Raw genomic sequence first — 12,578 nt, 5'->3', positions numbered from 1 at the left:
CACTGACCTAGGTAAGCATTGAAAGCTAATAAAGTTCAGAGGAGGGCAACAAGATTGTACCAACGTTGAGAGGTCTGAATTGTAAGGAAAGATTAGAGGCTTTGAGTTTGCCAAACATGGAAGAAAGAAGAGAGAGGGTGACCTGATCACAACTTTAAAATGTTTCAACCAGTTGGATTATGTCAACCGTGAACAACTCGAAAGATGCAGGAACAGAGCAACTCGATGTTATAACATAAAATCAAGCAAGAAACTTGATAGAAGAGAAGGAATGATGTACTCTCATGGTGCTACGACACTGGATCTCCCAGTATCGCTCCTACAAAGGATTACCTGAATGACGAGGACCTTCCGTGGCGGTAGGTCACGGCATGTGACCTCACCTGACACTGATTCTCAGAGGAGTGGCTTTGGTGGCCCCACCCCCAACAGATGACCTCAGCCCAACAGCACCGAGAATGAGGCCAAGGCTTGCGACTTTCGGCTGCACAAATCAACCACGTCTCTTCCCAGACCGCCGCCTTCGAGACCTGACTTTCCTGCCTCTTATACACGCAGCCATTACTGAAGGGAAGCAATCGAGCTTTCCACCCGGCCTCCAGCCAAGGAAGTTGGCTAATTATCGTTGTGACGTCTCCTGCCACAACTAGGACGCGGAGAGGGAGTCCTTGTCTTCCCCAGCAGCCGTCGGTAGGATTCCTAACGCCGCACCTTTCCTACCGCAGTACTACACCTCCTGTATTACAGCGTCGTGGCTCCTTCACCTGCCTCACCTCATACTACACCTCCTGTATTGCAGCGTCACTGCTCCGTCATCTGCCTCACCTCCTGTATTTCAACGTCATGTCTCCATCACCTGCCTCAACTCATGCTACACCTGTATTACTACGTCATGGCTCCTTCGTCGACCTCACCTGCTGTACTACTACGTCATGGCTCTCCAAGGTCCACCGCCAGGCACAGGCTCCGCTCCACCAGTTTCCTCTCCCTTCCTGCAGGAAACCCGTAGTTTCTGTCGGACTTCTTCCTTCACTGGGCGGTAACTGCTGCATCTTGACCCGTCTCTCCAGAGGGTCCTGAGCTATACTGATGGCCGATATGTCTGCCGAGTCCACCCTCTGAGCTTTCCTCATGACTGGGTCTACCGTCTCGCGTCAGTTCTCTGGAGGAACCTCCTTCGGTTCCTTGGTTCTGCACGTGACCGCACCACGGTTCATCCTCCGTCCTCCAAACGGTATGGTCGAGAGGTGTACCAGCAGCTCAAGGCCACACTCGTAGTACAACCGCCACCTTGAAGAGCTAGCTAAGAGGAAGTGAGATTTAGTAGAAGGTAAAGAGCCGACGCTTGACCCAGTGTGTATTGGGATGGTTAGGTTAGCTAGCACAGCTCTGGGGAGTAGAGGGAGTAAGTAAGTGGTAGTTTCTCTCTCTCTCTCTCTCTCTCTCTCTCTCTCTCTCTCTCTCTCTCGAGAGAGAGAGAGAGAGAGAGAGAGAGAGAGAGAGAGATTGGATATAGGAGGAGAAGGGTTGTATCTCTGACGCTAGACACTGGTTATGCTATAATGTTTTCTGTACGGATTCAGCTGTAAGGTCTATAAGAGTTTCAGCATTCTTTTGTTTTACTGGATGGGATTCGGATTGCGTCCAGATGGAATGTTGAACAGATTGTTGGGATCATCTGTTCCTAAGAGACTGTTGAAGAATACTATCCAGGAGCTATGGTGGAGATCGAAACGCCTCACTTGTTTTTCGCAAAGCTTTTTCCACTAGATGTTTGTGGGGGCAGTCGCGCTCTCTCGTGGAGTTCTGTGTTCCTGGTGAACTCGTGCTATTTGGTGCTATGATCTACCGTAAAGCTTTGTTCTGTATTATCTGGAGGGAGCGAATGCTGGTCTTGGCTGCGAGTTCAAGTGCTGATGGGCGTAAGTGATCAATGGACGCATCCATGAGGGCGGTCATTTTGTATGTCCAAGTGTTGTTCTGTATATAGGTGGTGATCACGACGAGTTCATCTTGTGTGGAGTGATGTTGTCGAAAGCCAAACTTGAATGTGTGAGAGGAGGAGGTTGTTGTACGTTCGGTGTTGTCTGAGTCTGTTGTTTATGATTCAAATGTCTTCCAGATGGACTCAAGCAGGCAAATGGGTCTGTAGTTAACTCGGTCTCGGCTCGATTTACTGGGTTTGAGGATCATAGTAGTCGATGTCGTTTTGAAATTTGCCGGAAAATAGCACTGAAGAGGACGGTAATGGCTTTTACTGTTATCATGGAGAGGAGTAACTAGCTGGTAACCAATGCCTGATTTACCGAGTTACCTGGAGCTATTTTGAGGGATTTTAGAATCCTACAGATGACCTAACCTCAGTCCGGCAGCACTGACTGAGGTCAGATATTGTCATCTACGTTCCGCTGCACCAACCAGCGACACGTCACTAATTCCCTTTGGGAATACATAGGTGGCGCAGGTGGCGCAGCCCTTGTGACTCGACCTTCCTGCCTCTGACGTGCCCGGGGGTCATGGTGTCGTGGAGGAGAGTTCTGCAGTACCTCCTTCGTCTGCTGACGGTAAGTTGGAGTGGCTTGTGTATGGTCTCGTGAAGGTGAGAAACCAGTTTTTTTCCTCCCCCTTTGGGATGTGTGGTTTTCAGGTCAGCTGTTCGTGTTCCCATGCAGGGAGGGACCTGGGGTTATGTACGCACGTTTGGACCTCCCGGGGTCGGTCATGCTGGGAGCGGTCGGCACTACCTGGAAGGCACCAGCTACCGTGGGCAATGCCTCGACTGTGGACTGCGTGGTGATGCTTCCTGATATGACGGGATCTTTCCACACTAGCTCTAGCAGGCGTTGCCATTCTCTCTCTCTCTCCTCTCCTCTCTCTCTCTCTCTCTCTCTCTCTCTCTCTCTCTCTCTTAGGAGGCATACCACTAAGTTAGCTGCCTCTAAATCTAATGGCTATGACAAGGAGTATGGGAGGTCATGATCGTGCTTGGGATGTTTTATGAACGTGGGAGAATGGAATTTGGGATGGAGATTGGGGGGGGGGGGTATTTCGATTTCGATTTTCACGGTTCGCTTTTCTTGCTTCTCCTCTCCTCCATGTGCTCCCCTCCCTGTGCTCTCCTCCCTGTGCTCCCTTCCCTGTGCTCTCCTCCATGTGCTCCCCTACCTGTGCTCCCCTCCCTGTGCTCTCCGCCGTGTGCTCTCTTCCCTGTGCTCTCCTCCATATGCTCCCCTCCCTCACTTCCCCTCCCTGTGCTCTCCTCCGTGTGCCCCCTTCCCTGTCCTCTTTTCCCTGTGCTCTCCTCCCTGTGCTCCCCTCCATGTGCTCTCCTCCCTGTGCTCTCCTCCCTATCCTCTCCTCCCTGTGCTCTCCTCCCTGTACTCCCCTCCCTGTGCTCCCTTCCCTGTGCTCTCCTCCATGTGCTCTCCTCCATGTGCTCCCCTCTCTGTGCTCCCCTCCCTGTGCTTTCCTCCCTTTGCTCTTTCTCTCTGCGCTCTCCTCCCTGTGCTCTCCTCCCTGCGCTCTCCTCCTCCTGCTTTCCTCCCTGTGCTCCCTTTCCTGTGCTCTCCTCCCTGTGCTCCCCTCCCTGTGCTCTCCCTCCCTGTGCTCTCCTCCCTGTGCTCTCCTCCCTGTGCTCCCCTCCCTGTGCTCCCCTCCCTGTGCTCCCCTCCCTGTTTTCTCCTCCTTGTGCTCTCCTCCCTGTGCTCTTCTCCCTGTGGTCCCCTCCTTGTGCTCTTCTCCCTGTGCTTTCCTCCCTTTGCTCTTCTCTCTGTGCTCTCCTCCCTGTGCTCTCCTCCTTGTGCTCTCCTCCCTGTGCTCCCCTCACTGTGCTCTCCTCCCTGTGCTCCCCTCATTGTCTTCCCCTCCCTGTGCTCTTTTCCCTGTGCTCTCCTCCCTGTGCTCCCCTCCCTGTGCTCCCCTCACTGTGCTCTCCTCCCAGTGCTCTCCTCCCTGTGCTCCCCTCCTGTGCTCTTCTCCCTGTGGTCCCCTCCTTGTGCTCTCCTCCCTGTGCTCCCCTCCCTGTGCTCCCCTCCTGTGCTCCCCTCCTGTGCGCTCCTCCCTGTGCTTTCCTCCCTGTGCTCCCCTTCCTGTGCTCCCCTCCCCGTGTTCTCCTCCCTGTGCTCTCCTCCCTGTGCTCTCCTCTCTGTGCTCCCCTTCCTGTGCTCCCCTCCTGTGCTCTCCCTGTCCTCTCCTCCCTGCGCTCTCCTCCTTCTGCTTTCCTCCCTGTGCTCCCTTTCCTGTGCTCTCCTCCCTGTGCTCCCCTCCCTGTGTTCTCCTCCCTGTGCTCTCCTCCCTGTGCTCCCCTCCCTCTGCTCTCCTTCCTGTGCTCTCCTCCCTGTGCTCCCCTCCCTCTGCTCCCCTCCCTGTGCGCTTCTCCCTGTGCTCCCCTCCCAGTGCTCTTCTCCCTGTGCTCTCAATTCGTGGCCGTAGCTGGATAATGTTCAGTGCAGGGACGGCATTTCTAGTCGTCTGGTTGACTTTTTTTTCTATGGTTCATCTCAATACACAATGAGCAAGTAAACATCGTGTTCACAAGGGGAGCAGGGAGACCAATTGCTCCGGGCCGATCTGCTGCTAGAGTGAGGACACGTGAATCCATCCCAGCAGGTTTCATTAGCCATATCGGTCGAGTCAAATGCGACTCTGAATGCGTCTTTATCTCGGTCGATCCAAATACAGAATTGACTTTTGCCCAGGTTTTATTGCCTTCTGTGTCACTTTTAATGTATTCTGGGACATTAGTCTTGTCGGGATCTGATGCCTGTTGACTCTCACCATGGACGTGCAGTGTGCCTAGTGTATCTACCAAAAGTACACACACACACACACACACACACACACACACACACACACACGAGGAGGCCAGACACTAAATGGAATAGGAATCATTAACCAGGAAATGAAAGTAAATATCTTCTTTGTCCATATATATAGATATAGGCAAGTGTATGAAACTATTGACGTGTTGGAAAAGATAAAGAGAATGCAAATGAATGAATGGATACTTGGCGAGGAGTTCCTACTCATTGTGGATGAGATACAACATGAGTTCATATGTAGTCAGGTATTTAAACTATTACGACGGAGCAAGACTGACCGATGACAGGATAAGCGAGTGGCGTCTGTGCTCTGAGCCAAAAAATGGCACTCGACATCGTCTCACATTGGAAATTACCTCAACGATGGGGCACAAAAGCCACACGTCATGGGTGTCTTATAGAACCGGGTTAAGATAACCATTGGCGTCTCACAGTACTCGCTCGTAAGACAGCTTTTGTTCGTATCGTGATCAAGTGACTCAATTGTCAGACGGACTTGAATCGTACCTAAAGACGTTTCTACGTCTAAGGAACTTCTAAGGAAGTTTCTACGGCATTTTCAGGCAAGTTTTACTCAAGAAATAATTTTCTTTTATATTACGGTAAAGAGAAAACGCATCCTGTTCAATTGATGGGTAACTATAAAGAACAAGAGCAAATTTCGCTCTGTAAATAGAACTTTTAGGGTTACCTGTACGCTGTGCGCAGGAATCATGGGGTCCGCGCAGTCTGTCAGTATTTCTTACGTTTTTTTTTTATCAACTTTGGTGAAGTTGGTTCAGCGTTTGGAGGATACATGTATCCCAGAAGAAACTCTGGAAGATTGCTGTTACCAGGAGAGCAAGTTCTGCTCGGTGGCTGATGTGTGACTCCAAGGAAGAGGTGGTGGAGGGGACCAAGATCCTTCTTCTTTGCACTCAGTATTATGTAGACTTGCCTCAATCAACTTCTGATACTTTACTGTGACCGTCAAACATGATACCAAAGACTTAAAGGCAAAGATGTATGGCAAAACCTTAGACACCGATTTCTCGAAATTTTGATTTCGAAATAGAAAAAAAATTACATATTACGTGGAGAGTTATGAACCTATTTTCATTCTGTTTTCACCTGTCAGTAGATCAAAAAAAGGAACATCAACTAGTGCATGTTCTCCTTTTTCATGTGTCCTGAGTCGATGACAATGAGGGAAAGATGTGGAAAGTCTAAGCTCATAAAAGATTTTCGAAAAAAAAAATTGAAAAAATATTTCATTAGCAGTATGGTAATTTCTATGCGTTTGAGAGTTTAGAAAGGGTAGTTTTACAGGCCGGTATGTAGGTAATTAACATGCGATCTACATTACAATACATATCATCGGCACGAGTGTAGAACTCCCGCTCCGTACTGGACAAAAAGGTCATTGTACACACACACACACACACACACACACCAAGGCCGTAGGGTGGCGACTGACCCTGTTAGCGTGAGGATGCCAGGCTAAGGCTGGACCGCGGACCTGCACACCGCTGGCGCTGCGCGTGACGACGCCGGTGCGCGCGTCCCACCAGGTCAAGACGCCACCCCCGCCCACCAGCTCACGTCCTCTCCCGCTCACAGCCCACAGGGACCCCCGTCCTATGAGCTGGCCGCCCACGCTGTCGGGGGAAGAAGTGTCGACTCGTGACTACAGAGATTAATGTATCAAGCGACGACATTAGTGTCATCCCGCAGTAACACCGTCCGTCATAGAGGGAGGAGAAGTGATCGAGCGTACAAGACTCACCCTTGGTCCATTGTGACCACTGAGGCTAGGCTGTGGACGTCCCTCAGTGTGACCTGATCCCGGGTGAAGGTCACCACCTGGTTATCCAACCCACCCACGGCAGCCGCCGCCCGTACGTCCGTGCCGCCCCCACACTGCACCACGCCCACGCTCCGCCCGCGCCACGTCACAATACGGCCATCAGAATCTGACGAAGAACACATCTCATCACCACGATAACACGAAGGACGTGGGTAACATTCTAAGATGAATATGATCTCTTTCCACCCCCCCCCCCCCGCCATCTCTCTCTCTCTCTCTCTCTCTCTCTCTCTCTCTCTCTCTCTCTCTCTCTCTCTCTCTCTCTCCCTCTCTCTCTCTCTCTACATTATATATATATATATATATATATATATATATATATATATATATATATATATATATATTTTTTTTTTTTTTTTTCTTTTAAACTATTCGCCATTTCCCGCGTTAGCGAGGTAGCGTTAGGAACAGAGGACTGGGCCTTTTTTGGAATATCCTCACCTGGCCCCCTCTGTTCCTTCTTTTGGAAAAAAAAAAAAAAAAACGAGAGGGGAGGATTTCCAGCCCCCCGCTCCCTCCCCTTTTAGTCGCCTTCTACGACACGCAGGGAATACGTGAGAAGTATTCTTAATCCCCTATCCCCAGGGATATATATATATATATATATATATATATATATATATATTTTTTTTTTTTCATACTATTCGCCATTTCCCGCGATAGCGAGGTAGCGTTAAGAACAGAGGACTGGGCCTTTGAGGGAATATCCTCACCTGGCCCTCTTCTCTGTTCCTTCTTTTGGAAAAAAAAAAAAAATAAAAAAAATAAAGAAATAAAAAAAAAGAATAAAAAAATAAAAATAAAAAAAAGAGAGAGGGGAGGATTTCCAGCCCCCCGCTCCCTTCCCTTTTAGTCGCCTTCTACGACACGCAGGGAATACGTGGGAAGTATTCTTTCTCCCCTATCCCCAGGGAAATATATATATATATATATATATATATATATATATATATATATATATATATATATATATATATATATATATATATATCAGGGCATGTGAAGCGTCTGGGGTAAACCATGGAAAGCTGTGTAGGTATGTATATTTGCGTGTGTGGACGTATGTATATACATGTGTATGGGGGTGGGTTGGGCCATTTCTTTCGTCTGTTTCCTTGCGCTACCTCGCAAACGAGGTAGCGCAAGGAAACAGACGAAAGAAAATGGCCCAACCCACCCCCATACAGATGTATATACATACACGTCCACACACGCAAATACACCTACCTATACATCTCAATGTACACATATATATACGCACACAGACACATACATATATACCCATGCACACAATTCACGCTGTCTACTTTATTCATTCCCATCGCCACCTCGCCACACATGGAATACCATCCCCCTTCCCCCTCATGTGTGCGAGGTAGCGCTAGGAAAAGACAACAAAGGCCACATTCGTTCACACTCAGTCTCTAGCTGTCATGCAATAATGCCCGAAACCACAGCTCCCTTTCCACATCCAGGCCCCACAGAACTTTCCATGGTTTACCCCAGACGCTTCACATGCCCTGATTCAATCCACTGACAGCACGTCAACCCCGGTATACCACATCGATCCAATTCACTCTATTCCTTGCACGCCTTTCACCCTCCTGCATGTTCAGGCCCCGATCACTCAAAATCTTTTTCACTCCATCTTTCCACCTCCAATTTGGTCTCCCACTTCTCCTCGTTCCCTCCACCTCCGACACATATATCCTCTTGGTCAATCTTTCCTCACTCATTCTCTCCATGTGCCCAAACCATTTCAAAACACCCTCTTCTGCTCTCTCAACCACGCTCTTTTTATTTCCACACATCTCTCTTACCCTTACATTACTTACTCGATCAAACCACCTCACACCACACATTGTCCTCAAACATCTCATTTCCAGCACATCCACCCTCCTGCGTACAACTCTATCCATAGCCCACGCCTCGCAACCATACAACATTGTTGGAAACACTATTCCTTCAAACATACCCATTTTTGCTTTCCGAGATAATGTTCTCGACTTCCACACATTCTTCAAGGCTCCCAGGATTTTCGCCCCCTCCCCCACCCTATGATTCACTTCCGCTTCCATGGTTCCATCCGCTGCCAGATCCACTCCCAGATATCTAAAACACTTTACTTCCTCCAGTTTTTCTCCATTCAAACTTACCTCCCAATTGACTTGACCCTCAACCCTACTGTACCTAATAACCTTGCTCTTATTCACATTTACTCTTAACTTTCTTCTTTCACACACTTTTCCAAACTCAGTCACCACCTTCTGCAGTTTCTCACATGAATCAGCTACCAGCGCTGTATCATCAGCGAACAACAACTGACTCACTTCCCAAGCTCTCTCATCCACAACAGACTTCATACTTGCCCCTCTTTCCAAAACTCTTGTATTCACCCCCCTAACAACCCCATCCATAAACAAATTAAACAACCATGGAGACATCACACACCCCTGCCGCAAACCTACATTCACTGAGAACCAATCACTTTCCTCTCTTCCTACACGTACACATGCCTTACATCCTCGATAAAAACTTTTCACTGCTTCTAACAACTTGCCTCCCACACCATATATTCTTTATACCTTCCACACAGCATTTCTATCAACTCTATCATATGCCTTCTCCAGATCCATAAATGCTACATACAAATCCATTTGCTTTTCTAAGTATTTCTCACATACATTCTTCAAAGCAAACACCTGATCCACACATCCTCTACCACTTCTGAAACCACACTGCTCTTCCCCAATCTGATGCTCTGTACATGCCTTCACCCTCTCAGTCAGTACCCTCCCATATAATTTACCAGGAATACTCAACATACTTATACCTCTGTAATTTGAGCACTCACTCTTATCCCCTTTGCCTTTGTACAATGGCACTATGCACGCATTCCGCCAATCCTCAGGCACCTCACCATGAGTCATACATACATTAAATAACCTTACCAAACAGTCAACAATACAGTCACCCCCTTTTTTAACAGATTCCACTGCAATACCATCCAAACCTGCTGCCTTGCCGGCTTTCATCTTCCGCAAAGCTTTTACTACCTCTTCTCTGTTTACCAAATCATTTTCCCTAACCCTCTCACTTTTCACACCACCTCGACCAAAACACCCTATATCTGCCACTCTATCATCAAACACATTCAACAAGCCTTCAAAATACTCACTCCATCTCCTTCTCACATCACCACTACTTGTTATCACCTCCCCATTAGCGCCCTTCACTGAAGTTCCCATTTCCTCCCTTGTCTTACGCACTTTATTTACCTCCTTCCAGAACATCTTTTTATTCTCCCTAAAATTTAATGATACTCTCTCACCCCAACTCTCATTTGCCCTCTTTTTCACCTCTTGCACCTTTCTCTTGACCTCCTGTCTCTTTCTTTTATACATCTCCCACTCAATTGCATTTTTTCCCTGCAAGAATCGTCCAAATGCCTCTCTCTTCTTTTTCACTAATACTCTTACTTCTTCATCCCACCACTCACTACCCTTTCTAATCAACCCACCTCCCACGCTTCTCATGCCACTAGCATCTTTTGCGCACCCCATCACTGATTCCCTAAATACATCCCATTCCTCCCCCACTCCCCTTACTTCCATTGTTCTCACCTTTTTCCACTCTATACTCAGTCTCTCCTGGTACTTCCTCACACAAGTCTCCTTCCCAAGCTCACTTACTCTCACCACCCTCCTCACCCCAACATTCTCTCTTCTTTTCTGAAAACCCATACAAATCTTCACCTTAGCCTCCACAAGATAATGATCAGACATCCCTCCAGTTGCACCTCTCAGCACATTTACCTCTAAAAGTCTCTCTTTCGCGCGCCTGTCAATTAACACATAATCCAATAACGCTCTCTGGCCATCTCTCCTACTTACATACGTATACTTATGTATATCTCGCTTTTTAAACCAGGTATTCCCAATCACCAGTCCTTTTTCAGCACATAAATCTACAAGCTCTTCACCATTTCCATTTACAACACTGAACACCCCATGTATACCAATTATTCCCTCAACTGCCACATTACCCACCTTTGCATTCAAATCACCCATCACTATAACCCGGTCTTGTGCATGAAAACCACTAACACACTCATTCAGCTGCTCCCAAAACACTTGCCTCTCATGATCTTTCTTCTCATGCCCAGGTGCATATGTACCAATAATCACCCATCTCTCTCCATCAACTTTCAGTTTTACCCATATTAATCGAGAATTTACTTTCTTACATTCTATCACACACACACACACATATATATATATATATATATATATGTATATATATATATATATATATATATATATATATATATATATATATATATATATATATACATATATTATCCCTGGGGATAGGGGAGAAAGACTACTTCCCACGTATTCCCTGCGTGTCGTAGAAGGCGACTAAAAGGGGAGGGCGCGGGGGGCTGGAAATCCTCCCCCTCTTGTTTTTTTTTTTTATTTTTCCAAAAGAAGGAACAGAGAAGGGGGCCAGGTGAGGATATTCCCTCAGAGGCCCAGTCCTCTGTTCTTAACGCTACCTCGCTAATGCGGGAAATGGCGAATAGTTTGAAAGATATATATATATATATATATATATATATATATATATATATATATATATATATATATATATATATATATATATATATATATATATATATATTTTTTTTTTTTTTTTTTTTTTTGCTTTGTCGCTGTCTCCCGCGTTTGCGAGGTAGCGCAAGGAAACAGACGAAAGAAATGGCCCAACCCACCCCCATACACATGCCTTGATTCAATCCACTGACAGCACGTCAACCCCGGTATACCACATCGCTCCAATTCACTCTATTCTTTGCCCTCCTTTCACCCTCCTGCATGTTCAGGCCCCGATCACACAAAATCTTTTTCACTCCATCTTTCCACCTCCAATTTGGTCTCCCTCTTCTCCTCGTTCCCTCCACCTCCGACACATATATCCTCTTGGTCAATCTTTCCTCACTCATTCTCTCCATGTGACCAAACCATTTCAAAACACCCTCTTCTGCTCTCTCAACCACGCTCTTTTTATTTCCACACATCTCTCTTACCCTTACGTTACTTACTCGCTCAAACCACCTCACACCACACATTGTCCTCAAACATCTCATTTTCAGCACATCCATCCTCCTGCGCACAACTCTATCCATAGTCCACGCCTCGCAACCATACAACATTGTTGGAACCACTATTCCTTCAAACATACCCATTTTTGCTTTCCGAGATAATGTTCTCGACTTCCACACATTCTTCAAGGCTCCCAGAATTTTTGCCCCCTCCCCCACCCTATGATCCACTTCCGCTTCCATGGTTCCATCCGCTGCCAGATCCACTCCCAGATATCTAAAACACTTCACTTCCTCCAGTTTTTCTCCATTCAAACTCACCTCCCAATTGAATTGACCCTCAACCCTACTGTACCTAATAACCTTGCTCTTATTCACATTTACTCTTAACTTTCTTCTTTCACACACCTTACCAAACTCAGTCACCAGCTTCTGCAGTTTCTCACATGAATCAGCCACCAGCGCTGTATCATCAGCGAACAACAACTGACTCACTTACCAAGCTCTCTCATCCCCAACAGACTTCATACTTGCCCCTCTTTCCAAAACTCTTGCATTCACCTCCCTAACAACCCCATCCATAAACAAATTAAACAACCATGGAGACATCACACACCCGTGCCGCAAACCTACATTCACTGAGAACCAATCACTTTCCTCTCTTCCTACACATACACATGCCTTACATCCTCGATAAAAACTTTTCACTGCTTCTAACAACTTGCCTCCCACACCATATATTCTTAATACCTTCCACAGAGCATCTCTATCAACTCTATCATATGCCTTCTCCAGATCCATAAATGCT

General features: G+C 47.1%; 1 protein-coding gene across 1 annotated transcript in view; it reads right to left on the bottom strand.

Moving 5' to 3' along the window:
* The window catches only part of LOC139760479 (uncharacterized), a 59,043-nt gene that overhangs the window by 14,991 nt on the left and 31,474 nt on the right, over window positions 1-12,578 (bottom strand). The window contains exons 4-5 of the mRNA XM_071683755.1: window positions 6,586-6,772; window positions 6,277-6,457 (exon numbers count right to left, since the gene is read on the bottom strand). Of these exons, the coding sequence (XP_071539856.1) occupies window positions 6,277-6,457; window positions 6,586-6,772 (368 nt within the window). The remainder of the gene's footprint in view (window positions 1-6,276; window positions 6,458-6,585; window positions 6,773-12,578) is intronic.

This window comes from Panulirus ornatus, chromosome 37, assembly GCF_036320965.1.
Source record: "Panulirus ornatus isolate Po-2019 chromosome 37, ASM3632096v1, whole genome shotgun sequence".
Lineage (NCBI taxonomy): Eukaryota > Metazoa > Arthropoda > Malacostraca > Decapoda > Palinuridae > Panulirus > Panulirus ornatus.
Note: the sequence above shows the minus strand (reverse complement) of the source record. Positions and strands in the feature narration are given on the sequence as shown.